The sequence below is a fragment of the Capricornis sumatraensis genome, chromosome 4 (assembly GCF_032405125.1).
Source record: "Capricornis sumatraensis isolate serow.1 chromosome 4, serow.2, whole genome shotgun sequence".
Lineage (NCBI taxonomy): Eukaryota > Metazoa > Chordata > Mammalia > Artiodactyla > Bovidae > Capricornis > Capricornis sumatraensis.
The window spans coordinates 42,183,518-42,210,762 of NC_091072.1; the positions used below are offsets into that span (position 1 = coordinate 42,183,518).

Genomic DNA, 27,245 nt, shown 5'->3' on the forward strand with positions numbered 1-27,245 from the left:
CACGTGCTAGCAAAGTAATGCACAATTGCAGTCATCTCACATGCTAGTAAAGTAATGCTCAAAATTCTCCAAGCCAGGCTTCAGCAATATGTGAACTATGAACTCCCTGATGTTCAAGCTGGTTTTAGAAAAGGCAGAGGAACCAGAGATCAAATTGCCAACATCCGCTGGATCATCGAAAAAGCAAGAGAGTTCTAGAAAAACATCAATTTCTGCTTTATTGACTATGCCAAAGCCTTTGACTATGTGGATCACAATCAACTGTGGAAAATTCTGAAAGAGATGGGAATACCAGACCACCTGAGCTGCCTCTTGAGAAATCTGTATGCAGGTCAGGAAGCAACAGTTAGAACTGGACAAGGAACAACAGACTGGTTCCAAATAGGAAAAGGAGTATGTTAAGGCTATATATTATCACCCTGCTTATTTAACTTCTATGCAGAGTACATCATGAGAAATGCTGGACTGGAAGAAACACAAGCTGGAATCAAGATTGCCGGGAGAAATATCAATAACCTCAGATATGCAGATGACACCACCCTTATGGCAGAAAGTGAAGAGGAACTAAAGAGCCTCTTGATGAAAGTGAAAGAGGAGAGTGAAAAAGTTGGCTTAAAGCTCAACATTTAGAAAACGAAGATCATGGCATCTGGTCCCATCACTTCATGGGAAATAGATGGGGAAACAGTGGAAACAGTGTCAGACTTTATTTTGGGGGGCTCCAAAATCACTGCAGAAGGTGATTGCAGCCATGAGATTAAAAGACACTTACTCCTTGGAAGGAAAGCTATGATCAACCTAGATAGCATATTCAAAAGCAGAGACATTACTTTGCCAACAAAGGTCCGTCTAGTCAAGGCTATGGTTTTTCCAGTGGTCATGTATGGATGTGAGAGTTGGACTGTGAAGAAGGCTGAGCACTGAAGAATTGATGAGTTTGAACTGTGGTGTTGGAGAAGACTCTTGAGAGTCCCTTGTACTGCAAGGAGATCCAACCAGTCCATTCTGAAGGAGATCAGCCCTGGGATTTCTTTGGAAGGAATGATGCTAAAGCTGAAACTCCAGTACTTTGGCCACCTCATGCGAAGAGTTGACTCATTGGAAAAGACTCTGATGCTGGGAGGGATTGGGGGCAGGAGGAGAAGGGGACGACCGAGGATGAGATGGCTGGATAGCATCACTGACTCAATGGACGTGAGTCTGAGTGAACTCCGGGAGTTGGTGATGGACAGGGAGGCCTGGCGTGCTGTGATTCATGGGGTCGCAAAGAGTCGGGCACAACTGAGCAACTGAACTGAACTGAATTGAGTCTTTCAATCACAGGCTTAGTGACATAGCTTTCCAAATGGATAAATCTTACCAAGTTGTGTAAATGTAACTACATCTTTGGGATAACTCCTAATTCTCTTTCCCAGGAGATTATGATAAATTTGTCATTTATTGAGGTAATGGACATGTGAGTAAAGTGATGATAATGAAAATAAAAATACCAATACGACTGCCTCTATACAAATGGTAGCATTTTGCACTTAGTATGGCCTCCCAGGTGGCTCGGTGGTTAAGAATCCACCTGCCAATGCTGAAGACACAGGAGACACATGTTCAATCCCTGAATCGGGAAGATCCCCTGGAGGAGGAAATGGCAACCTGCTCCTGTATTCTTGCCTGGAGAATCCCATGAACATAGGACCCTGGTGGGCTACAGTCCATGTGGTTGCAGAGTCAGACATGACTGAGTACACAGGTACTCTTACAACAGGGAGCAGTTATCTTTTTTATCTATTTCACAGTGAAGACACTACATGTTAGTAACTTGAATTGATCATTCACATTGACTTATCTTGTGTGAGCAGAGATTAAAACCTACAACTATTTAACTCAGTTGGAAGGAATGATGCTAAAGCTGAAACTCCAGTACTTTGGCCACCTCATGCAAAGAGTTGACCCATTGGAAAAGACTCTGATGCTGGGAGGCATTGGGGACAGGAGGAGAAGGGGACGACAGAGGATGAGATGGCTGGATGGCATCACTGACTCGATGGATGCGAGTCTGAGTGAACTCCGGGAGTTGGTGATGGACACGGAGGCCTGGAGTGCTGCAATCCATGGGGTCGCAAAGAGTCGGACACGACTGAGCGACTGAACTGAACTGAACAGCAATCATCCTAATACAGCCTGCTAAGTGAGCAATATTGATGCCAGTGAACAATAATATGCATTTGGAATAAGTATGGTGCTATTTTCTTAAAAACTGAGTAAAAGACAATGATATTTTTTGAAAAGGAGGCACATTAAATAAGTGTACTTTTAAAAAGATGTATTTATAAAGAAATCTTGTAACTTTCAAAATATCTCATTTCCCCTCTAACAACTCTAAATTTAGTCTCTTATTTTGCCTAAGTGTCAGTCTTTTTATGTGTCACCACATCAGGACCTTGATTTAAAAACAGTTATCTTGACCCTGTTTTCTGATCTCCACTTTCATAGGTGTGATCATCAGTGAAAGTGTCCCTGTCAGGGAAAAAAAAAAAAGTTAAACATGAATTTGATAGTATCAAATTCAATATTAGAGGGGACTTTATAAACAGGGTATCATTATTATGAGGGATATTCCTTTATTTGTCCAATATATTTGTCTACATATTAAGTTGAATATATTTCAACAATCACCTGCTTTATTTTAGGATTAGTGTCTCACAGGTCACTTTTGAAAATTGCTACATAGTTTTTAATAGCAGATATGACGAATAAAACATAGTGATATGGGTATCTTTTGTTACAAGTTGGATCAGTATAATTCTTTGCTGTTTCAATTCATACTCATGAACAATAACTGTGCATAGGAAGCAATGAATCAGTTTGTGCAATGGAGTGATGGTCTTAAATAGGCCAACAGCTTGGATTTTTGCAATGAAATTTTAATTTCTGCCACAGCCGTTAAAGCACTCTGAGCTTTAGAGAGTGTTAGGTATTGTCTGCTTTAGGATTGGTCAACCAATAAACCACTGAACAATCTGTGTTAGAAGGGATTGTAACCCAGACTCATCAGGGAAGAGGGTTATAACTGGTTAGTTTATATCTGATGTAGATAAGTGAAAGTGAAAGTGTTAGTTGCTCAGTTGTGTCTGACTCTTTGTGACCCTATGGACCATAGCCCACCAGGCTCCTCTGTTCATGGAATTCTCCAGGCAAGAATACTAGAGTGGGTAGCCATTCTCTTCTCCAGGGGATCTTCCCGACCTAGGGATCAAACCTGCGTCTCCTACATGGCAGGTGGCTTCTTTACCATCTGAGCAACCAGGGAAGCATAGGTGCAAGTGTAAAAGCACCAGCAAGTGTGCTCTTTATTTGTCAAACAAGATCTAGTCCAAATAAGATCTGAGAGTATGTGAATTTTTTAACATAATATGATAGGCAATTCCATAAACTTCTATTATAATGGACTTTATTTTGCAATGTGTTTTCTTCCTTATTTTAAAGGCAAGTATGTCTTTGTTCACAGGCTAGATTTGAAAGTGGAACATCTAAATAGGCCAGAATATTTGCAAATATTTTCGTCATTCTAAGGAAAGGGACTCATGATAAATTCTTGTTATTAGAATTCACATCCTTTGTATGTCTGTCTGTTGTGCATTATTGTGGGAGGATTAAGAAGGAAAAATAACCATCTTTATGGTAAATTGGTTCAATGAAAAAAAGGCAAAACCCTGTATGGATTGAGATCACATTGATACACACCCAGCAGCTGCTGAGTTTCCTTGTTTGCTGAGGAAGGAACGTACCTGCTAGATACTGAGTGTAGACCTGTCACACCGCCCATCTTAGCTGAAGTCTTCATGCCTAAATACAGCATTGTGGTCATTTAGAGACTTAAGGTGCGGCCATTCCAAAGCCAGTCGAGGTCTAGAACTTTTATGGGCTTCCCAATGGCTCAGTGGTAAAGAACTCGCCTGCAGTGCAGGAGGCAAGAGACTCAGGTTGTATCCTTGAATGGAGAAGATCCCCTGGGGCAGGGAATGGCAGTCCACTACAGTATTTTCGCCTGGAAAGTCCCTTGGACAGAGAGAGCCTGGCAGGCTACAGTCCATGGGGTCGCAGAGTCAGACAGGACTGAGCACAAATACAGAGCTTTTATAGATGGGAGGAGGGCGCTACCCGCAGAAACAGCACAGACAGCTCTGACAGGCATCTGCAGGTGGGCCGGCAGTGGTCTCACCAGCGCCGTTCGGCTGTGTAAGTGCAGTCAGTCTTCAGTTCCAGGCCCGGTTTGCTCCCGTCTCCTGGAGGCCAGTCCTCAGCCTGTGGCAGCCTGTGTCGTGGCTACAGCCTGGGCGTCATGCAGTAACTTCTCCACCTGGTGGGGGTTTCCGTTTCTGCAAAAGAGCTCACGGGACAGGCTCACAGGTTTATCTATGGCCCTGGAGGAGGAACTATCAAAGGTCCTTGACTTAATGACTGAACTGTCTGTATTTTGTCTTGCTGGGCTGCTTTCTGTGGTTCGGCATTTTCTCACTTCTCTGATTAAACTCATTGTTTGGCTACAGTTTCTCTACAGACGAAAGGCAGGGAGAGGATGTGGGGGTGGGGGGAGGACCACAGTGTCCTTCCGATGACTTTTTAAATAAATGAGGAGTCTGTTATGCAGATGGCCCTCGACTTCTCGAGCTTATCACGTGGTAACGGGTCTCCCCTGCTGTTCTGTCTCGCCACAGCTGTGTCCTGTGGGAACCCGGGGACGCCCACCCACGGCAAGATCATCAGCAGCGATGGCGTGGTGTTCTCCAGCTCCGTGGTCTACGCCTGTTGGGACGGCTACAGGACCTCAGGGCTGACCACTCGCCACTGCACCGCCAATGGGACCTGGACCGGCACGGCCCCCGACTGCACGCGTGAGTGGATGCCATCCTGGCCAAATCCAGGTCCCCACAGCGACTCATACTTGACTGAGAAAAAGGAGTTGATTTTACAGAGGGCTGTATTGTTTAATCCTAGGGAAAAAAGGATTATATCATATGTATGTTTGATAATATGACCACTTTCTAAGCACTTTTAGATTTTTCTTCACTTTCTTATTTATATGGTTAAAAATGCAATGCTTTGCCTGGCTGGTTGGGTTGGATTTTACAAAACTGAGTTCAGAAAAGGCAAGGTTCCTCCTCTCTGTAGACCAGTTAGTCTGAAGGGAAATGGTGCAGAAGCCTGGTTCTCTGATCTCAGCCTGTCTCTCTGTCCTTGACTTTGTGGGGTGACCCCTCACGACATCTAGTTAAGGACAGAGCACAGATGACCACTGTCATCCACACAGACAACTATCAGTGGAGTAGAAATAAGCGGTTCCAAACGTGCAGCCTCCTGACTGCCGGCCAGCGAAACTGTCCCCCGGAGATAGGCTGGTATCGCTGTGCTCAGCCAAGGCATCATCGCTTTGAAAAGCAGCTTAAGGAGAGTCAAGCAGAAACCAGGAATAAGTCATCCCGTGATGATACTGTGTCTCTCCATTTGTCTGTTTTCTGCTAATTAGTCATCAGCTGTGGAGACCCAGGGACCATGGCTAACGGCATCCAGTTTGGGACAGATTTCACCTTCAACAAGACTGTCAGCTACCAGTGCAACCCTGGCTACACCATGGAGCCTGCCACATCCCCCACCATCCGCTGCACCAAGGACAGTACCTGGAATCACAGCAAACCAACCTGCAAAGGTGAGTCTTGGGGCTTCTCTTGTGCGTCACTCACATGTGGAGAGTCTTTATTGAGTTAACATTTTACATCAGTTTGCAAGCATCCGTGTAGACCTTCTATGTGCTCAGCATTCCTGTAAACTCATTCGCAAATATTAAATCACTTCCTTTCTTACTACCTTAATCTTGGTTTTACAGCCCGGAGACTGACTCACAGAGAGCTGCAGTAAATTCTCAAGGTCGCAGGTGGTGTCTTGGAGACATCGGGCTTCAGGGACAACTCTGGAGTCTGTGCTGTGAACCCAGCTCTGCTGTCTCGGTGTGCGTGGCTGTGTTGAGTCTGTGGCCGTCATCACGGGGTTGGGGAGGCAGGTCAGAGCCGATCATCAGATAGGGCAGAACAGTGGCAGAGCCTGCCAGTGTCCTGATGCCTGGTGGGCCTTGATTGCTGACACTAAGGAAGCCCCACCATGAGGAGGGAGTACAGGGAGGTTTCCAACTTGGCCAGTGGACTTTCCAGGGAGAAAGCAAGCAGGCGGAAGGGGTCTGGGGGAAGTAGGGGGGCTGGCGGACCGCTGATGCAGGGCTGATCTGCAGGGTGAGCGTCTCCACCAGCTCCAGAGGGAGCTGCAGGCCTTCTCGGCTGGGCGGGAGGGGCAGGGGCAGGAGAGGACGTGGAGGCCGGCAGTGACCACACAGGAGAAAGGGGTGCCTTATCGTCGTTAGACGAGGGACGGGGGAGAGCTGCGAGCTGGAGTAGCAGGAAACCTCAGGAGGAAGGTGCGTCCTGCTGAGTCTTGTGAGGTCAGAGGAGCCCCCACGCCGAGGGCCATTTACCCACTTCTGGCCTGGGCGGTTTGGGCACATCCTGGTTTCCTTCCATCCGAGGGTGAGGAGCCCTGTCTCGTGTCCTTCTTTCCAGCTGCAGTTATTAACACCGTGCAGCTCTGTGGCAGGTGCTAAGAGGGTGTTTAACGCAGCTCACACTGTCCTGGTGGGAGCATTCTAGTCCAGTGAGTGTGTCCGTGGCGCTTACCCCTAGAACGTCTGATCTCTGGGCTTCAGATACATTTGTGTCCATCTCGTCCCTCTGGTTAGTGTCTGTTGGATTGACAAGCCTTCCACAGCCAGCCAGGCCCTCACGGAGACCTCTCTCTCCTCCCGCTGGCCACCCTGTCCACTCCTTCCTGGAGCACGTCACTCATCACTGTTCCCACCTGGGGGCCTTGTCAGCTGGTGTCGACCTGTCTATAGACTGTTCCCCCAGTCTTCACTTAGGGGTTCTGCAGAAATCTTTGTTGAATAAGTGGATAGATGGAGAGAAGGTGAATGGCAAGAGGAGGGCCCGTTTCCAGCCTCCGGATGTGCACGTGTGGTTATGTCTGTGTGTCTTTCTCACGTGAGAAAGTGGGAGCACCCGTGAGAAAGTGGGAGCACCCATGAGAAAGTGCAGGTGAGGAAATACAGCTGAGTCTCCTCTCCCATCGCCTTCCGTGCCCAGACTGTCAGAGGCAAACCTCCTCCAGTGTGACGTCTCGGAGCTCTTGTGTCTTCAGGGAGCTCTTAGACCAGGCGTCACAGAATAATGGCTGGAGTGGGCCAGGCAGACGCCAGCACCAGTGGGCAAGTCACACCTGGGAAGAGTGCTCTCCCTCGAAGCCCCTGGATGTGACAGAACCCCGGCAAAGCGGTTTCCTACAGGGTCTTCACTAACCACGCGAGTGTTAGTGCTCAATTCTTCAGCAAGTGCATCAGCAGCCTGTGTCTTTTGGAAACTATATGCTGTCTTTATATAAAGATTCTGGAGAAGGAAATGGCGATCCACTCCAGTACTCTTGTCTCTAAAATCCCATGGACAGAGGAGCCTGGTTGGCTACAGTCCACTGGGTCGCAAAGAGCTGGACACGACTGAGCGACTTCACTTCCACTTTCATGACTTTCACTTTTTTCTTTTATATAAAGGAAAAAGTACAGATAAAGAAATTCTTACCATCTGTTTATATAAACTCAGATGCTTGTACTCATGTCATAGGACCATGCTTCTGACTGAATATGCCTCTGGTAACCATTGTATGAAGATGTCAGTGGAACAACAGTCTCTCCTTCGTCTTATAGACTGAGACTTTCTTGTTTAGTCCACCTTCTTTTATGGTGGGATATGTTTTGACTTTGCTTTTATGGACTTGATCTAAATTAATGAGGAAATGTTAGAGGAAATTTTATTATTTTGATTTACTATCGTCTTCAGTAATTTGTCTATTAAAGAATTCAGCCCCTTGTAGATGTCTTTTGCAACGTGGGTGAAATTAAAATGTGAGGCCTTGGAGCATTGTGTTGTGGTGGAAACTCCAGAATGTTGAATCCTGTTTGTTCTCTGACAGCTGTCACGTGTGGCCAGCCTCCTCCGGTCCAGGACGGGAAGGTGGAAGGAACGGACTTCCGCTGGGGTGCCAGCATCAGCTACAGCTGCGCCCACGGCTTCCAGCTCTCCCAGCCCGCCATCCTCTCCTGCGAAGGCCGAGGGGTCTGGAAAGGCGAGGTCCCCCAGTGCCTGCGTAAGTCCTCGGGAGCACAGACCACGGCACACAAACCTCAGGCTGCAGTCTAAGGAGGAGAGTCTGCGGGACTTGTAGCCAGGGTGCAATAGGTTAAAGACTCCACGTTTGAGACCCGCTGCCTAAGGGCAGATTCTGTGCTTTTCTTCATCGCTGATTCCTAAGAATTTAGTGTATGTGCTTTGTGACCCATTGGACTTTGGCCCTCTAGGATCCTCTGTCCATGGGCTTCTCTAGGCAAGAAGACTGGAACGGGTTGCCATTTCCTTCTCCAGGGGATATTCCCTACCCAGGGCTCGAACCTGCGTCTGCTGCACTGCAGGCTGATTCTTTACCCACTGAGCCTTCCGGGGCTTAATGGGAGGATTTAATGGAAAGCAGGTAGAGAAGCTGAATAGACTAACGTGACCCAGGGGCACAGACTGTGCACTGACCTCCTGGCTGTCTCCTCTAGCTGTGTTCTGTGGGGACCCCGGCACCCCTGCCGAGGGGCGCCTCAGCGGCAAGAGCTTCACCTACAGATCCGAAGTCCTCTTCCAGTGCGAGTCGCCCCTCCTCCTGGTGGGGTCATCCCGGAGAGTCTGCCAGGCAGACGGCACCTGGAGTGGCGTCCAGCCCACCTGCATCGGTAATGATGGCAAGACAGCCCTGGGGGTGGGGAGAGGGCGTTTCATTCTAAAGCTGGAGCGTTTGTGGGCACACAGGTGATGCTCTCCTGCGAGATGCTCCGTGCAGGCGCTGACCAGCCACGCTGATGGCAGGCTCTTTTAAATCCTGCCGCAGAGCCTGGAGTTGACGTCGACAAGTCATTTAAAAACAGCTCCTAGACTCTCTTACCCTGGCAGCCCCCTCTCTGCCCACGTCAGCTGACAACCGTAATCTTCAGGGGAAAGACCAGTTTGCTGAAGATCTCACTGTTGCCGTGGCACCAGAAGGGCCCCCCACTTCAGAGCCTGACACCCTCTCCCCCAGCCCACCCCTGCTCCCCAGTAAACCACCTGCTCTGTCAGCCACGGCTGAAAGGGCTACAGGGTCAAGCGAGCTCTGTTGACCTTCCAACATGAAGTGAAACGTACAAGTTAAAAGAGATTCTCTACATGACCTAAACCCTTCATTTTTAGACTAAATCTCTGTCTCTTAGGAAGGGTTCAGGTGGAAATTATACTGGTCGACAGTCACTGCATCAGTGACACAGGAACCAGGACCCTCCCAGCCTCCCTCCCAGCCTCCCTCCACCTTGCCCTGCAGAATAAGTGAGTGATGGCCGGCCGCTCCGCACACGCTGCTTCCCCGAGCAGGAGAGGGCCTTCTGCACACACGCAGCAAGCAGGGAATGACTTCTATCCCTGGTTGTTTTCTAAGAAAGTAAATATATACTTAAAAATACAGTGTCAACAATAATTTCTTTGAAACACTGCTTTTTCTAATAAAAGTTTACTGCCATTGGGCTAAAACTATTGCTTTATTTTAGCTATTTCTGAAAAACTAAAAAAAAATTTTTTTCTTCCCCCCAGTAGGTTAGTTTCTCTTGAAAACACTTTTTTGAAGTTATCCATTTTGTTTTCCCATCAGCAGCTGGAGAGCTGCCGTACTGAAGCCACTCATTGATTGCTGAAGTACTACAATTTTTTAGAAAAATATCACTGTTGGTCTACCATATGCTTTTATTTTGAACCATTAAATATATTCCACATTTTTAAATCTTAGGAAAATTAGTTTAAGATGTTTAGAGTAATATAATAGATGACAAAATTAGATGGTGATTAATTAAATCAACAAAAAATAAAAGATCATAATATGTAATTATTGAAGACTATATATATATCATTATCTAACCAATACAGTATGTCAGTAGAGAAAACCTAAACCAGAGAATGGAAAAGAATGTGTTTCTTCTGACATAGAAAATAATATTCAGGGCAATTTAGAGTCTGATAAAGCACTAAAGATTACCATCTAAAGAAGTCAGAAAAAAGATGAAAATAGCAATTTAATTTTTAATTTTCTTGCAAAACATCTTGCCCACTTGTCAAAACACAATTTTCTGAATTTTGTAAGGCTTTTTAGTAAAAATACTAGAATTCCTGTAATAACCATATCTGGTTCTCTCTGATTTTTTTTTTATTGTGAATTTCAGATCCTGCTCATAACACCTGTCCAGACCCTGGTACTCCACAGTTTGGAATACAGAATAGCTCAAGAGGATATGAGGTATCCCATTTTTATTTTACTATGGTTTTCTCTATTTGAAAATGTAATTGATACTTAAATATACATGTGTTTATGTAGCATATCTGATTCATGTTACATTTGCCCAAATATATTCCATTCAGAGAGGATTTCTGCTTATTATTTTAACTGTTAGAACTGTGACAACTGTATCTTATTCACACAGGATTAATTGGTATATGCATTTCTGTTTGAAAGCATGCATATTCCTTTCTGTCAGCTGACTTGACACAGCAAATCTCAAATCAGGGTGATTTTCCATTGATTCACATAAGAAGACCCCACTTGGTGACCAGACAGAATAGGTGAATAACATTAAATTCCAGAGACAAAAACAGAAGAAAATGCCTTCAAAGTACATTAACACGAGTATCAGAGAAATACCTGAAAATGGAAAGTACAGAAGCTTGAAATAAAATATTTCACCATCTTAAGCAACTGAGTGACTTCAGGCTCTCTGATCAGATGGCTTTGAAAGCCAGAGCTAAACATACACACAGCTTTCAGGTTGCTGCTCCCGTTCACTGAGAATAGCAGTCTCTCTTCAGCCACTTCTCCCTTCTCCTGAAGTGTGGACTGTCTTCATTTGATTGCCCTGATGTCACCCTGGCTCCTCCTGGCAGCCTTGGCTCCCTCTGCAAGGACAGCCTCACAGGTCCCCAGGGTTAAATCTAGCGCATTTTATGCAGGGTCTCGTGTGTGGCCTTACAGCTTCAGGTAACATTTTCTGGCATATGCTGAACATATTGCAATACCAGAAAACACAAGATGTGGGTATTCTCACTAACTCACCACGAGAAACCCAAGCTGTGGTCACTCCTGGTTCCAAAGATCCCTAACTCACCTGCATGTGGCCTGTGGTAAGTGAAGCGTCACGACGATTGCTTTCGGTGACGCAGTCCTGTGATTTGCTGCGGAAAGCTAATCGGGAGGGGTGAGACCACCATTCTCCTTATGACACAGTAGTTACACTATCCTGGAAAGCAGGTTGGACCCAAGGCCAGATTTACTAATCATTTTAAAACCCAGATGCCATCTTTTAAAGAGATGACTGAGACCATCAGAAGAATAGTTCTGGAGGATTCTACGATGGAGTCCTTGTCAATCTCCAAGCCAGTTCCCAAAAATGCTAAAGTAACTTGCTAACAAGTACTAATTGCTTAGAATAGGACTTGTTGTTTAGTCTCAACGTCATGTCTGACTCTTGCGACCCTAGGGACTGTAGCCCGCCAGGCTTCTCTGTCCATGGGGATTCTCCAGGCAAGAATACTGGAGTGGGTTGCCATTTCCTCCTCCAGGGGATCTTCCCGACCCAGGGATCGAACCCAGGTCTCCTGCACTGGCAGGTGGACCCTTTACTGCCAAGCCACCTGGGAAGCCCAGAATAGGACTAGCAGAGGGGAAAAAAACAGAAAAGGAAAAGAAAATTATCACAAACTAAAGAGAGACAAGGCTAAAACTAAAGAAAAAAGATATACTTTTTTACCCAAATAAACTGCTTCTAAATAATCATCAGTCACTGTATCTAAGACCTCACACGATCCATTGAACAACCTGTACTGTGTCTAACACTGCCAAGCAGGAGATGTGGGTTTGATCCCTGAGTTGGAAAAATCCCCTTAGAAGGAAATGGCAGCTTAATCCAGTATTCTTGTCTGAGAAATACCTTGGACAGACGAGCCTGGCAGGCTGCAGTCCATAGGGTCACAAAACAGTCGGACACAACTGAGCAACTAAACAACAAGAACAGGGGTGTCTGGCACTTTGACCCGCATTTTACATGTGCACGTTGACTCAGGCTTGACCCCAGAGCTGCTTCCAGCCCGAGTGTGTCCATGCCACCTCTGAGCTTGCTGCTGGCTCTCCCCTCCAGGTTGGAAGCATGGTGTTTTTCCGGTGCCGGAAAGGTTACCACGTCCAAGGCTCTACAACTCGAACTTGCCTGGCGAACCTGACGTGGAGCGGCATCCAGACAGAGTGCATCCGTAAGTGTGACCCTGTGCAAGGGCAGGGCCTGTCCGTTCTCCAGCAGCTGGAAGGATTCACCTTCCTGAGAAACAGTGAGGGGCTTATTTTTGTTTGCTTTCCATTCCCTAAACTCATTTCTCAGAGTCTTATCCCCTAGAAGCATCAGCAGCAGCACCCAGAGTTGGTTGAAGTTCGAATCTTGAGTCCCATCCTGCACACCCCTGCGGTATCTGAGGCTCTGGGGGCCCGGGGCAGGTCGGGTGAGGAGGAGCAGGGGGACCCCAGTCTGTAGTCCCCAGGCACCCCCGGTGATACCCAGGCCCCAAAGCCTGAGAAACTGTCCTTAACCAAAGACTGGTGAGTAACATGCTGGTTAACATCACTGAGAGAAAACGGGTGTGTGCTCCTGCTCCCCTAGGAAGTTCACCTCGGGCCACTGAAGACCATGCGACTCCTCAGAGCATTGATGCAGGGGCTTAAACTGTTCTTTTTGGAGTCTATATGAATTGATAATTCAAATACTTAGGACCAAGTTTTCTTTTGTGATTTAATCATGAGAATTAGGAGAAATGTAATGATTAGTAATCAGCCTTTCATCCTCTACCAATCTAGGGCAACGTAGTATCCAACTCTTACTAGGTTAGCTATATACAAGGATCTTCTGTGTATGTATGTTGTGAATTTTATGTATTTATGTATCAGTATTTATTTCAAAGCTATCATCTCTATTCTAAATCTTTACGTGAATCCCCTGTGAATATTATAGAGATATCACACATACGTGCATGTATATGTATGTATAGACACATAGGCATGTGTGTGTCTGTGTGTGGAACTAGTTAACATTAGGTCTTCATTACCTTGAAAATTTGGAGAAGGAAATGGAAACGCCTCCAGTATTCTTGCCTGGGAAATCCCATGGACAGAGGAGGCTGGCAGGCTACAGTCTAGGGGTCACAAGAGTCGACTTAGCAAGTAAACCACCACCACCTTGAAAGTCTGTCAAAGTGAAAAATATTACAATACTTAAAAAGATTCGATGCATGATACGGGATGCTTGGGGCTGGTGCACTGGGATGACCCAGAGGGATGGTATGGGGAGGGAGGTGGAAGGTGGGTTCAGGATGGGGAACAGGTGTATACCTGTGGCAGATTCATGTTGATGTATGGCAAAACCAATACAATATTGTAAAGTAATTAGCCTCCAGTTAAAATAAATTAATTTATATTTTAAAAAAGATTATATTGGTGATGTTAATAATATAAGCTTGTTTTATAATACTTGGCCACATCCTTTATTTGAGACATAAATGTGCATTCTATAAAGAATGATAAGCTATTTGAGATCAAGCATGGGGCTTCCCAGGGGGCGCCAGTGGTAAAGAACCCACCTGCCAGTGCAGGAGACATAAGTAAGTGACATGGGTTTGATCCATGGGTCAGGAAGATCCCTGGGAGGAAGGCATAGCAACCTGCTCCAGTATTCTTGCCTGGGGAATCTCATGAACAAAAGAGTCTGGCAGCTACAGCCCATAGGGTCCCAAAGAGTCGGACATAACCCAAACAATTTAGCACAGCATGCACACAGCACAGAACATTACAACCTTGGGGCTTCCCTGGGGGCTCAGCAGTAAACAATCTGGCTGCCAGTACAGGAGACGCAGGTTTGATCCTGCGGGGTAGGGAAGAACCCATGTGGAAGGAAATGGCAACCCACTCCAGTATTTTGCCTGGAAAATCTCATGGACAGAGGAGCCTGGCAGGCTACAGTCCATGGGGTCACAAGAGGCAGACACAACTTAGCCAACTAAAAAACAAAAACAATTACAACCTTATTTACTCCTAAATGATATTTTAAATGAAATAAGAATCTATATTTCAATTAATTTTCTAGACACACAGTGGATTTTGGCCAAAATTAATTATTCATTTAACTGAGCAGTAAATTTGCTAGTTGGCACTGGACAAAAATCAAAGCATATTTTAAAATATACATTAATCTGTCTGTGTTTAGTTTAAAGGGCTTCTCCTTTAAGAAATTTAACATATCATTTATCTTAGTGTTAATTGTTCAGTCATGTCCACTTCTGTGACCCCGTGGACTGTGGCCCACCAGGCTCCTCTGTCCATGGAATTCTCTAGGCAAGAATACGGGAGTGAGTAGCCATTCCCTTCTCCAGGGGATCTTCCTGACCCAGAGATGGAACCCAGGTCTCCTGCGTTGCAAACAGAGTGTTTACTATCTGAGCCACCAGGGAGGCCCCACTTACCTTAACAGTATGTCAGAAGTGTTTATTTTAAAGCTATGATTTCTAAATTTCTATACATAATTACATATACACATGTATGCAAAGGAGACTAGACAGATAGATGATAAATAGAAGACAGACAGATAGAGACAGACAAGGAGAGAGTGAGGGAGGGGTGGAGGGAGAGGAAGAGAGAGACCTGGCAACACCAAGACTCTGCTGTGCTGTAAGCTGCAGAGACCACAATGACAGTGATCTGTAAAGCTCCTGTATTCTCAATTTTAAATGGTAAACTCACTTTATAGCCATTTCCATCTCTTTCTCTGTATTTCCTTAGATACACATGCTTAGGCTCCAGTGAACATACTAATGGACTAAATTCCATTTCAGCTCACGCCTGCCGCCAGCCTGAAACGCCAGCCCATGCAGATGTGAGAGCCATCGACCTCCCCACCTTTGGCTACACCTTGGTGTACACCTGCCATCCGGGGTTCTTCCTCGCAGGTGGATCTGAGCACAGGACGTGTAAAGCAGACATGAAATGGACAGGGAAGTCCCCTGTCTGTAAAAGTAAGTTACTGGTGAGAAGTGAGAGTGGGTCCTTGCAGACCAGGATGAGTGTCAGTTGCCCACCAGGCTCATGTCCAGGTGGAAGACGCCCAAGTAGTAGCCTCTTGGAGGCACTGTCCGTCACCCTCCCCCCAAATCCGTGCATGCTGTGTGTGAGCCGTGTGTGTGAATATGTGTGCAGTCTGTGTTGAATGCAGAGGCAGCACAAGCTAAGGAGAGGTGCAGGTCTCATTAATTGCAAATTCCATTTTAAGTCAAAGAAAAACACACTGAGTTAAAAGGAAAATAAAATACAGTATGTCTTTGGAAAATGTATTTTTTAATGAAAATGGGCAAAGATCACCAACGTTGGTGAATATATAACATAGGTCTGTTATTTTTCAGGCCACAGCTATTTAGTGGTAGAATATAAGTTTATGTGTCCTTGACATTGGTTCCACTTTTGAAACTTACAAAAACAATTAACACCAGAATGATGTACTAATGACTCACAAAGTTGTGTATTTCCATATAAAAGTAACGTCTAGTCAGAGCTGACAACAACACACCTTCAGCTTCTTCACCAAACCACACTTGGACATGATGCAAAGCAACAGAAGCAGACATGACAGTGAGATGCAGCCCACACCTTTAGGAGGAGCTTCTTGGAGCCTATGTGTAGTCGGCACTTTTCCATTCTGAAGGAAGGAATTCTCTATGTCAGTCAGGATTCCCCAGGAAACCTCCTTCTGCCCCTCAGGATCCCCTCTAGAAACCCCTTCTGCCCTCAGGATTCTACCAGAAAACTCCTTCTGCCCTCAGGAGTCCACCGGAAACCCATTTCTGCCCTCAGCGTTCCAGCCCAGAACCCCCTTCAGTCCTCAGGATTCACAGAACGCCCTTCTGCCCTCAGGATTCCACCAGAACCCCCTCAGCCCTCTGGATTCCATCAGAAACCCTTCTGTCCTCAGAATTCCACCAGAAACACAATTCTGCCCTCCGGATTCCAGCCCAGAACCCCATTCAGCCCTCAGGATTCCACCAGAACCCCCTTCTACCCTCAGGATTCCCCTGGAAACCATATTCTGCCCTCCGGATTCTACCACCAGAACCCTCTTCTGCCCACAGGATTCCACCAGAAACACAATTCTGCCCTCCGGATTCCAGCCCAGAACCCCATTCAGCCCTCAGGATTCCACCAGAACCCCCTTCTACCTTCAGGATTCCCCTGGAAACCATATTCTGCCCTCAGGATTCTACCACCAGAACCCTCTTCTGCCCACAGGATTCCACCAGAAACCCTTTGTGCCCTCAGGATTCCCTGGAACCCCTTACTGCCCCTCAGGATTCCACCAGAAACCCCCTTCTGCCCTCAGAATTCCCCTAGAAACGCCTTCCGCCCTCAGGATTCCACCCCAGAACCCCCCTTCAGCCCTCAGGATTCTACCAAAACAACCTTCTTCCCTCAGAATTTCCCTAGAAACACCTTCTGCCCTTAGGATTCCCCAGAAACCCCCTTCTGCCCTCAGGATTCCCCCAGAACCCCCTTCTGCCTTCAGGATCCCACAAGAAATCCTCTTTGGCCCTCAGGATTCCCCTAGAAACACCCTTCTGCCCTCAGGATTCACCTGGAAACCCCCTTCTACCCTCAGGATTGTCCCAAAAAGAAACCCCCTTATGCCCTCAGGATTCCAACAGAACCCCCTTCTGCCCTCAGAAGTCCACCAGAACCCCCTTCTGCCCTCAGAATTCAACCCCAGAAACCCCTTCTGCCCTCAGGATTCGACCAGAACCCCCTTCTGCCCTCAGAATTCAACCCCAGAAACCCCTTCTGCCCTCAAGATTCAAACAGAACCCCCTTCAGCCCTCAGAAGTCCACCAGAACCCCTTCTGCCCTCAGAATTCAACCCCAGAAACCCCTTCTGCCCTCAAGATTCAAACAGAACCCCCTTCAGCCCTCAGAAGTCCACCAGAACCCCCTTCTGCCCTCAGAATTCAACCCCAGAAACCCCTTCTGCCCTCAGGATTCCACCAGAAATCCACTTGTGCTCTCAGGACTGCCCTGGAAACCCCACACTACCCCTCAGGATTCCCATGGAAACCACATTCTGCTCTCAGGATTCCACCATAACCCCCTTCTGCCCACAGGATTCCCATGGAAACCACATTCTGCTTTGAGGATTCCATCCCAGAATCCCCTTCTGCCCACAGGATCCCCCTGGAAACCACATTCTGCCCTCAGGATTCCCCTAGAAAACACATTGTGCCCTCAGGATTCCAATCCAGAACCCCATACAGCCCTCAGGATTCCACCAGAATCCCCTTCTGCCCACAGGATTTCCCTGGAAACCACATTCTGCCCTTAGGATTCCACCAAGAACCCCCTTCTACCCACAGGATTCCCCTGGAAACCACATTCTGCCCTCAGGATTCCCCTAGAAACCACATTCTGCCCTCAGGATTCCACTCCAGAACCCCCTTCAGCCCTCAGGATTTTACCAGAAACCCCTTATGCCCTCAGGATTCTACCAGAACTTGCTTCTTCCCACATGATTACCCTGGAAACAACATTCTGCCCTCAGGATTCCACAAGAAACCCCCTTCTGCCTTCAGGATTCCACAAGAACACCTTTCTGCCCTCAGAACTCCACCAGAAATCCACTTCTGCCCTCAGGATTGCCCTGGAAACCCTGTACTACCCCTCAGGATTCCCCTGGACACCACATTCTGCCCTCAGGATTCCACCCCAGAACCCCAGTGAGCCCTCAGAACTCCACCAGAAACCCCATTCTGCCCTTAGCATTCCCCTAGACACCTCTTTGGCCCTCAGGATTCCACCAGAACCCCCTTCTGCCCTCAGGATTCCACCAAAACCCAACTATGCCCTCAAGATTCCCACTGGAAACCACCTCTGCCCTCAGGATTCCACCTGAACCCCCTTCTGCCCTCAGGATTCCCCTGGAAACCACATTCTGCCCTCAGGATTCCACCTGAACCTCCTTCTGCCCACATGATTCCCCTGGAAACCACATTCTGCCCTCAAGATTCCACCAGAAACCCCCTTCTGCCTTCAGGATTCCCCCAGAAACCCACTTCTGCCCACAGGATTCCCTTAGAAACACTTTTCTGCCCTCAGGATTCCCCTGGAAACCCCGTTCTGCCCTCAGGATTCCAACAGAACCTCCTTCTGCCCTCAGGATTCCACCAGAAATCCCCTTCTGCCCTCAGAATTCCCCTGGAAACCCCTTCTGCCCTCAGGATTCCACCAGAAACCAGCTTCTGCTGTGAAGAATCCCCCAGAACTCGCCTTCTGCCCTCAGAAATCCCCCAGAAACCTTTTTTGCCCTCAGATTTCACCAGAAACCGCCTTCTACCCTCAGGACTCCACCAGAAATGCCCTTCTGCCCTCAGGATTCCCCTGGGAACCACCTCTGTCAGTGAGGAATCCCTGGAAACCACCTTCCGCTGGTGGTGAATTCCCCGGAAACCACTTTCTGCCCTCAGGATTCCCCCCCCAACCTAGAACACCCTTCTGCCCCTCAGGATTCCCCTGGATACTTACTACCTTCTGCCCTCAGGATTCCCTGGAAACCCACTTCTGTCCTCGGGGAATACCCCAGACACCACCTTCCACTGCTGGGAAATCTCCTGGAAACCATCTGCCTGTGGGGAATCCCCTGAAATCTCCCTTCTATTGTCAGGCAATCCCCGGAAACCATCCTCTGCTGGTGGGGAATCCCCAGGAAACCACCTTCTGTTGGTGGGGAATTCCCGGAAAACTCCCTTCTGCCCTCAGGATTCCTCCAGAAACTCTCTTCTGCCCCTCAGATTTCCCCCCAAAACCCTCTTCTTTCGGTGGGGAATCCCCCAGATACCACCATCTGCTGATGGGGAATCCCCCAGAAACCCCCTTCTGCCCCTCAGGAATCCCCCCTTCTGCCCCTCAGGATTTGGGATTTCCTTGGAATCTCCCTATTTTCTGTCAAAATTCTCCAGAAACAACTTTCTGTCAAAATCCCCTCATAAATCTTCAGTCAAATTCACGTTAGGAATTAAGTCATTTATGTCTCCCTTTCCTCTCTCTCACTGAAATAGATAAATACATACTTTTAAAAAAAGTAGTAATTTGTAGTTTGATACAAAACTATGAAATCAAAGAGAGTATGAGTTAAATCTAAGTTGACAGACCAAATTAAACATTTTGCAGGGGAAGTATTTTGATGTTCACTGCTAATTCATGAGTTCATTGATCAGGGTGGGGACTTGGAAAATTGAGATGGATTGTAACTCTTTACAAAGTAATTTCATAAATTACCTTTCCTTAGGGGCAGGAGATCCCAAAGAGGAGTGAGAAAGGGTATAAACACCCTCCTTTACAAGGCTCTCTGTTGTAGCACACTGAATGCACAAGTCAGATCCAAATTGATTTCCACTAAGAAACTCAGTTTTCCCACAAAAGCAAAGGACATTATGCTGTGAATATATGGGTTTAAAGTGGAGATATATACGATATTACTATTTTGTGCATTCAAGAAATCTGGAGAAACAAACATTGCTTCGGTTTGACATTTTTTCAAACTTATTCAAAAATAAATGTTTTTTGAAAGTGATAATTTGTCTTTTTACTTGTAGGTAAAGGAGTGAGAGAAGTTAATGAAACAGTTACTAAAACTCCAGGTTTGTATACCAGAACAGTTACAGATTTAAATCAAATAAGATTATCTGTTCTCTACTATACTCTGTGCAGCCAAAGAAACAAATTTCCGATTCCTTTAGTCTATAAAAAAATTAAAGTTTCAGTTATTTAAAACACCAAGCCCACACAGGTTCCTGTTTCTCTCATAGCCATGGTTTGTTAACGGAATAACAATACTTAAAAGGAAAACCTCTGTCATTGTCTCACACTGTTTTACAAAAAGGTACCTTGGGCATTTTGTAGGCAGAAGTGGACATCAAATGTTGAGCCAGAATGTGGTATAACGGAGAGCCTTATAAAGAGGGTTGTGCGTCTTTCCTCCACACGAGGATGCTACAGTAAACAACACATCATGACAGCTGTGCATTCCAGCAGTTCAACTGTGGGGTACATCCTTCCCCAAGTATCTCCATCCTTTACCTCTGATACATTAATTCTCACTTTCTATTGTGTGTGATACCTTGCTTAATGCATGCTGTAGCAAACAGGAAAGGTGCAGCTTTATTTCTTAATGAAGATGTTCATTACTCCAAATCACCTGGGCTGTTATAAATTTAGAGAATATTTAAACAATATCGTGTGTCCCCAAGTTATAATGTAAGTCAAACAAACAAACAAAAAAAAATACAACAGAAAACACTTAGGTAAGTTGCATTTTTTGGTGTTTTCTGTATTCAGGTTTTCATACTGGTTTCTTAGCCATAAACTCTGTTCCAGGATCAAATGCGGAGAGAGCATGTGAAATGCTGTTAAGTTCAGTCACAGTTGCTGGGTTTTGCATTTAATTCTTAAATGAGACAAAAAGTTCCAACATGGTTAAAGGAATTCATGCATTGTACACCATGAAGTATGAGACCTACCTTAAAATGTTTTTCTGTACTATTATTCTATGTAAATGTCATTTGAAAATCAAACACAGAAATCAGTGCTCTATCCAGGCAACATTTACTGCAGTGGAAGAAAGCACAGTGGGTGGTGGTGGTGGTGGTGGTGTTTGTTCTGCTTTGTTTGCTGGTTTTGTTGTAGGCAGTAAAAAATCTGCAGGCTCTTTTTAAAATTTATTTATTTTTAATTGAAGGATAATTGCTTTACAATATTGCACTGGTTTCTACCAAACATCAGTGTGAATCAGCTATAGTGCTTCAGACTCTACCTCAGTGTGCCCTATCCTCTCTGAAGGGAAGCACTGACGAAACGGGCCTCTTTGTATAGGCACACAGTCTAGCACCTCCACTGTGGTGGTTACATTACACTGCAAACCGCCAGCACCAGGTCAGAGAACATGGACCCAAAAGGATCCTCCATGTCCCCAGTGAACGCAGCTGAGCGGACTTGGAGCTGCCCCACCAACCTGCTCCTGCTGCCCAGCCCGGCTGGCCCACCGACCCGCCAAAGAGAGGACCTAGGCACATTCACAGCTTCCACTGGGTGTGTCCCTTCTGAGCAGGGAAAGCGATCTGGATACTGTTTAAAAGGCTATTTATTTTAGAAAAGGAAGACGAGGCATCTTGGGCTTGCTGATGAAAAGTGGGCCTCAGTGATACTGCTGACAACGGGCCTGCTCAGTGTCCTGATCAATCAGCAGCTGTGTCAGAGGCCTGTGTCAAGTCTCTGGTTCAAACTTGAGTTTTAAAACTATTACTATTAAGAAGTTGGGTCCATCAAAGCCCTAGCAAGTGCTTACATTGTCCTGTTGTTGGGAGACATCTTTAGGGTCAGCCTGTCTGGGAAAGCAGGCAAACGTCCAGTGGAGCCGGAAAGAAAAGCACAACCAGGGACTCTGTGCTTTGACCTCACCACACGTTGGCCATAAGTGCATTTGCTAAAAACACATTTAGGGAGACAAGCATACCTAGGAAGTCCAAAAGTACCTTCTGACCAGTCCCACTCACAGTGGATGTCATCCAACTAAACATTTTACACATATCATGAGATAGAGCAGAGAGAAATTTAGTGGATTCACTGATGCATATTTACACCAATTCCCCTGAAAATGTTACAGCGATATTGTAAAAATAGCAGGATTTTATACTTATTCATTAGCAGAAATGTGAAAAGGTTTGTTTCTAACCAGTGAAAAGAGAGAATAGCTCAGTAATCTTTGTAAGAATTCCTGTCCCAGATGAATTGTAATATTTTAAGAAGACAGTTTGCCTTTGGTTTTTGACATCATTTAGTCTAGCTTTCTTACCAATTCTGGACTATTTCTCATCAGGGGGATTAGAGTAGTGCAGAAGAGCTAGATCAGAGATTGGCTTTACTTACAAAATGAAGATCTTGGGAAATTAAGCATCTTTGTTTCTGTAAGCTGGGTCTGAGCATAGTGGTGCTGTGAAATGCAGGTTTTCTGAGGGCAGAAGGGCCCTGACAGATGTCAGTTCCTCTGAGCCTCCTAAGTCTTCCCACAGCAGGTGGACTCGGATAGTCAGTGACACAGCAGTAGCGATCTGCAGGTCAGCCTGACTGATGAGACCTTACCTAGTGTCCGCAGTCCCAGTTCACTACACACGCTGGCCCTGGCGGATCTGGTAACACAGGTGCGCTGGCATCCACCCCAGTGACAGATGACTGTCTGCACGTCACAGTAACCTGCCTGCTCCTGGCCCGGCTCACCTGACTCTTACAAACCTGCTGTGAAGGGACGCAGAGACAGGTCTTCTTCGTCATCACCATCGTCACTGTCGTGCTGTCTTAATGAGCAATGCTATGCCTTCTGTGTATTAAAACGTCTAACGTAATTGTTCTGTGTGTGCTAACATTCGTCTGTTTTTTCCCCCCACAGTTCCTTCAGATGTGTTTTTCATCCATTCGGTGTGGAAGGGATATTACGAATATTTAGGGAAAAGACAGCCTGCGACCCTGACTGTCGACTGGTTCAACGCAACGAGCAGCAAAGTGAACGCGACGTTCACTGACTCCCAGGGGGAGCTGAAGTTGGCAGGTAGGCACCCGGGGGCTCCCTCACCAGACCCTCCGTCAGTCTCCTGGCAAAGGGGGCACCAACATGGGTCAACTGCTGGCTGATGTCACTTGGGCTTTGCACCTGCTGCCTCTCACTAGGTCATGTCAGTGACTGGGGCAGGATGGTTCTGTTTCCTCATTTAAAAGGTTACAAAACCAGTACAGAAAAGCAAATTAATTTCCTGCAGATTACACACAGATCATGTTACATCAAAGATATGACTATGTCCAGATAGTCACATCTTCAAAATTCACAGTTTTGATATCCCCTTGCTGTCATTCTTTAAAACTTGTTTGCTCCTGGTGAGCTTTTATTGATCTGTCTCAGTTTTAAAAAATAATTAAAACAAAAAGAACCAACTCTGGTTTATTTTTAAGCAAGAGACAATTTTAAGTGCTTTATATATATATTGTTCATTTCCTTCTAGCATCAATCTTGTGATTTAAATATTACTATTAACATTTCTTTTTTCTTTTTTTACTGGTTAAAAAAAAAGAGATACCCAGGAAAACTAAGTGGCCTTCCTAAGTGACAGGGCAGGAGTAGGATTTGAGCTCTGCGGTCAGGATCTCAGTGATTAGAATCTCCAGCCCATGTGGGTTGATAACCCATAGGACACAGAATCACCTCGAGACTGAACCTACTGCCTTTTTTTTTTTTTTTCAAATTATCTCACTTATAACAATGTATCCTTTTTTATAGACCAACTTCCAAAGGGTTCAGACTATGTTATCCACAAGTCCCAGCCCAGGTTCTGAACATAAAGGGCCCCTGAGGGGCACCCACACGTCACTGACTAGACAGACACATGGTTCACCTCCACAAAGTATGAAAGCCGCTCAGGACTCCTCCCATCCCTCATGTCTCACTTTCCTGCTTCCCTGGCTGTGGCTGTGTTGTGCTTAGTCACTGAGTTGTGTCCGACTCTGTGACCCCATGGACCCTGGCCCGCCAGGCTCCTCTGTCCATGGGGATTCTTCAGGCAAGAATACTGGAGTGGGTTGCCATGCCCTCCTCCAGGGGATCTTTGCACCCCAAGGATCAAACCTAGGTCTCCTGCATTGCAGGCAGATTCTTTACCATCTGAGCCACCAGGGAAGCCCTGGGAAACCACCTAAAAACTGTGCACACACTCTGGATTTAGGAAAAGGAAAATAACCCATACTCACAGATTTTTAACAGGTACTTATTTGTGAATCCATGGTCCAGGGTCCCCAAAATTGCTTTGCACCTTGACCCTGTGAATGTATAAATAGATAGACTGGGATTTCAAATCTAGTCCTGGATCAGAATAACTGAGACTTTGTAAAATATTAAGATTTCTTAGGCTCACCCAGGTCCTTTGGATAATATTTTTCTTCATGGAGTTTGGACTTTTTTCCCAAAGAAATGTTCTCCAGTTTGACTGTGATGCAGTTAGGTTTGGATCTGGAGAAAAGTTTGTATCAAGAGTTGTTCAGACTGAGTCCCAGTGGCTAGACAGAAGTCCACCCGCTGTGTACAGTCTGATTGCAAAGAAGCATACAGGAGAAGGACAAGTCATGCTCCTGGAAAGCCAGCCAGGACCTGGTGTCCTATGGGGTGCTGTAATTTAATCACCATAAAAATATCCTGAATACATATATCTTATCTCTACTAAGAGTTTGTGGAAATGGGGTTCAGAGCTTTAGAGGTTAAACTGTACGCCAAGAACACAGAGATGCTGATGGTGGCGATGGATAGCAGCCCAGAGTCAGCTCGTTAGGTGGTCCTCCCCATCCATGGGTCTTTCTTGCCCATGGGTTCCATTCCTCTTGTGTGACTGGCCAGTGGACAGTCTTCCTGCAATGTTTTTAGAGGTCTGTTTCTCTAATGGGAGAAAGTGGGACTTAACTGCTGGAGTTCCTCAAACTGTGTGACCTTCCCTTGAACCTGTCTCTCTGCACAGAAGGCGTTTGGGTTCATTATTATTATTATTTAATATCTGTTTGTTTCTTTGTTTACTTATTCATTTGGTTGCTCCTCTGGGTAGGGAACTAGCCGTAGCTTCAGGCACATCCCCCCACATCCCCAGTACACACCCAAACACCCTGGACAAAACCATTCAGCAGTCACTCAGAGGACCTTCGTCCACCAAGCCGCTCATTTCATTTTAATAAGCACAGTTCATCTATATAAGTAGCTATATTTGGGGCTATTTTTATGGTCTCTCTTCTTTTTAAATTGATTTAGAAATATTTACATTTTCCCACACTGAAATTTTGTAAGAATTGTGTACAAACTCTCCACATGTCCTTTGAGCATAGCTGTTTTTATCAAGACATCATTATTTTAGTGATTCAATATTTTTATAGATTATTGTCCATTTAAAATTATTGTAAAATATCTGGTATATTACCTGTACTATACAATATATCTTTCTAGCTTGTTATTTCATACACAGTAGTTTAATCCCCTAGGTCTTGTATCTTATTCTTTTCTATAATACATACTGCTGTCCTCAGAAGTGAGTACAAACAGAATAAAAATGATGAATTTAAAAAACTTAATATAAGTGAGTGTATATTACTTTTTTCCTCTTGTGGGATAAAGATGTTGAATTGTGTGAAGTAGACAATACTTACTCGAGACAGACAATGACTTCAATAAGAGGTGATTTTTTAGGAAAAAAGGAAGACTACAGCTAAACTTTAAAAATAAAAATACTAATCGCTGTTATTGAAAACACTATCCTCTGTATATCATATTCCACGTAAATGTGCCAAGTGCCTACCTTCCTTTCCATAAGCATTTCTGCAATGTAAGAATAACTCATGATCCTTTCCTAGGTGTTTACAAGAAGGAGGAGGCCCACTTACTTCTGAAAGCTTTTCAGATAAAAGGTCCAGTGGATATTTTCGTCAGCAACTTTGAGAATGACAACTGGGGACTGGATGGTTATGTGAGTACTTCCTGGAGGGCTTTCTAATCATCATGTCTGCACAGAGTTGGGGGCACCAACAGGGATTCCTTCCAAGATGACCTGGGTCCTGTCTGCACCGTGAAAACTCAGGGCCCTCACCCTGGCCTTCATCATCTGATGGAAGAAAGCTGTCTCTGAGACCAAAAAGAAACTGGCCCGGAACAACAGGCTGTTCCTGCCAGACACACAAGAGCTTAGATGCAGACCACACCCCACTGTAACAGTGGAGCCAGACTTTCCCCAAAGCCACAGTAATCACCCTGCACGTGCTGAGAGAGACCCCGATGCCCCTTCATGGTCTCTTTTGCAAGTTAGTCCAATGCTTCTGTACTAATTCATCATCAGACTTTAGTGTAAAGGGCCTCACATGATACACAGGAGACAGTTGCTGTAACGCACTGAGTTTCACATAATGCAGGCTCTGAGGTAATTCACATGTGTCCCCCTTCACAAAGGATACTCAACCTATAAATAAGGTATAAATTTTACTACTGTTTTGGAGATAAAAATGAGACAGAGTTTGTTAGTTGAAAGTTCATATCCGTATTTCTCAATTTTAACTATAAATGGGAATCTCAAAGGAATGACAAATGTTTAAAATAATTAACCATTAATTTTAAACAGGAGAAATAATATTTATATTATGATAAAAGAAGAGGTTATGGTTAATTTTTGTTGTTTTCTTCCTTTTCATGTGTATCAGGTATCATCTGGACTTGAAAGAGGAGGGTTTACTTTTCAAGGTGACATACATGGAAAAGACTTTGGGAAATTCAAGCTGGAAAGGCAAGGTATGCTGCACTTACATCATTTTTCAAATCAAATATCAGGTTGGTCTGCAGGTGACTGAGCTGAATGCAATAGAAAATGTGACTGGAAGGAAACAGAAACAAAAATAACAGGAGAGACATGTATTTTACAACTGGATGAAAAAAATCTTCATCAGCAAGCAAAACAGGAAATATCAGCTGGCATAAATATGCCAGACACAGAATATCTTTAATATACAAAGAAATACATTGAAATATGGGAAGAAAGCAAAGTGGAAATTCAAAGAATAAACACACTATATTACCCTAAGAATATCATTAAGAAAGAGTAATTTAAAATGGCCAATAAACTATGAAAAGATATTTTTAATATAAATTTATTTTAATTGGAGGTTAATTACTTTACAATATTGTATTGGTTTTGCCATACATCAACATGAATCCGCCACAGGTATACACATGTTCCCCATCATGAACCCCCCTCCTTCCTCCCTCCCCATACCATCCCTCTGGGTCATCCCAGTGCACCAGCCCCAAGCATCCAGTATCATGCATTGAATGTGGACTGGTGATTCATTTCATATATGATGTTATACATGTTATTAACTTGAAAAATATGTATTATGGTAACAAAGATAGATCATGT

At 45.3% G+C, this 27,245-nt stretch overlaps 1 protein-coding gene across 1 annotated transcript in view; it reads left to right on the top strand.

Moving 5' to 3' along the window:
* The window catches only part of CSMD1 (CUB and Sushi multiple domains 1), a 1,675,023-nt gene that overhangs the window by 1,638,749 nt on the left and 9,029 nt on the right, over positions 1-27,245 (top strand). Inside the window, exons 58-68 of the mRNA XM_068971399.1 lie at positions 4,713-4,889; positions 5,522-5,701; positions 8,062-8,235; positions 8,690-8,863; positions 10,373-10,446; positions 12,338-12,449; positions 15,072-15,251; positions 19,863-19,907; positions 22,709-22,867; positions 25,696-25,808; positions 26,533-26,620. Coding sequence (XP_068827500.1) covers positions 4,713-4,889; positions 5,522-5,701; positions 8,062-8,235; positions 8,690-8,863; positions 10,373-10,446; positions 12,338-12,449; positions 15,072-15,251; positions 19,863-19,907; positions 22,709-22,867; positions 25,696-25,808; positions 26,533-26,620 — 1,476 coding nt within the window. The remainder of the gene's footprint in view (positions 1-4,712; positions 4,890-5,521; positions 5,702-8,061; positions 8,236-8,689; positions 8,864-10,372; positions 10,447-12,337; positions 12,450-15,071; positions 15,252-19,862; positions 19,908-22,708; positions 22,868-25,695; positions 25,809-26,532; positions 26,621-27,245) is intronic.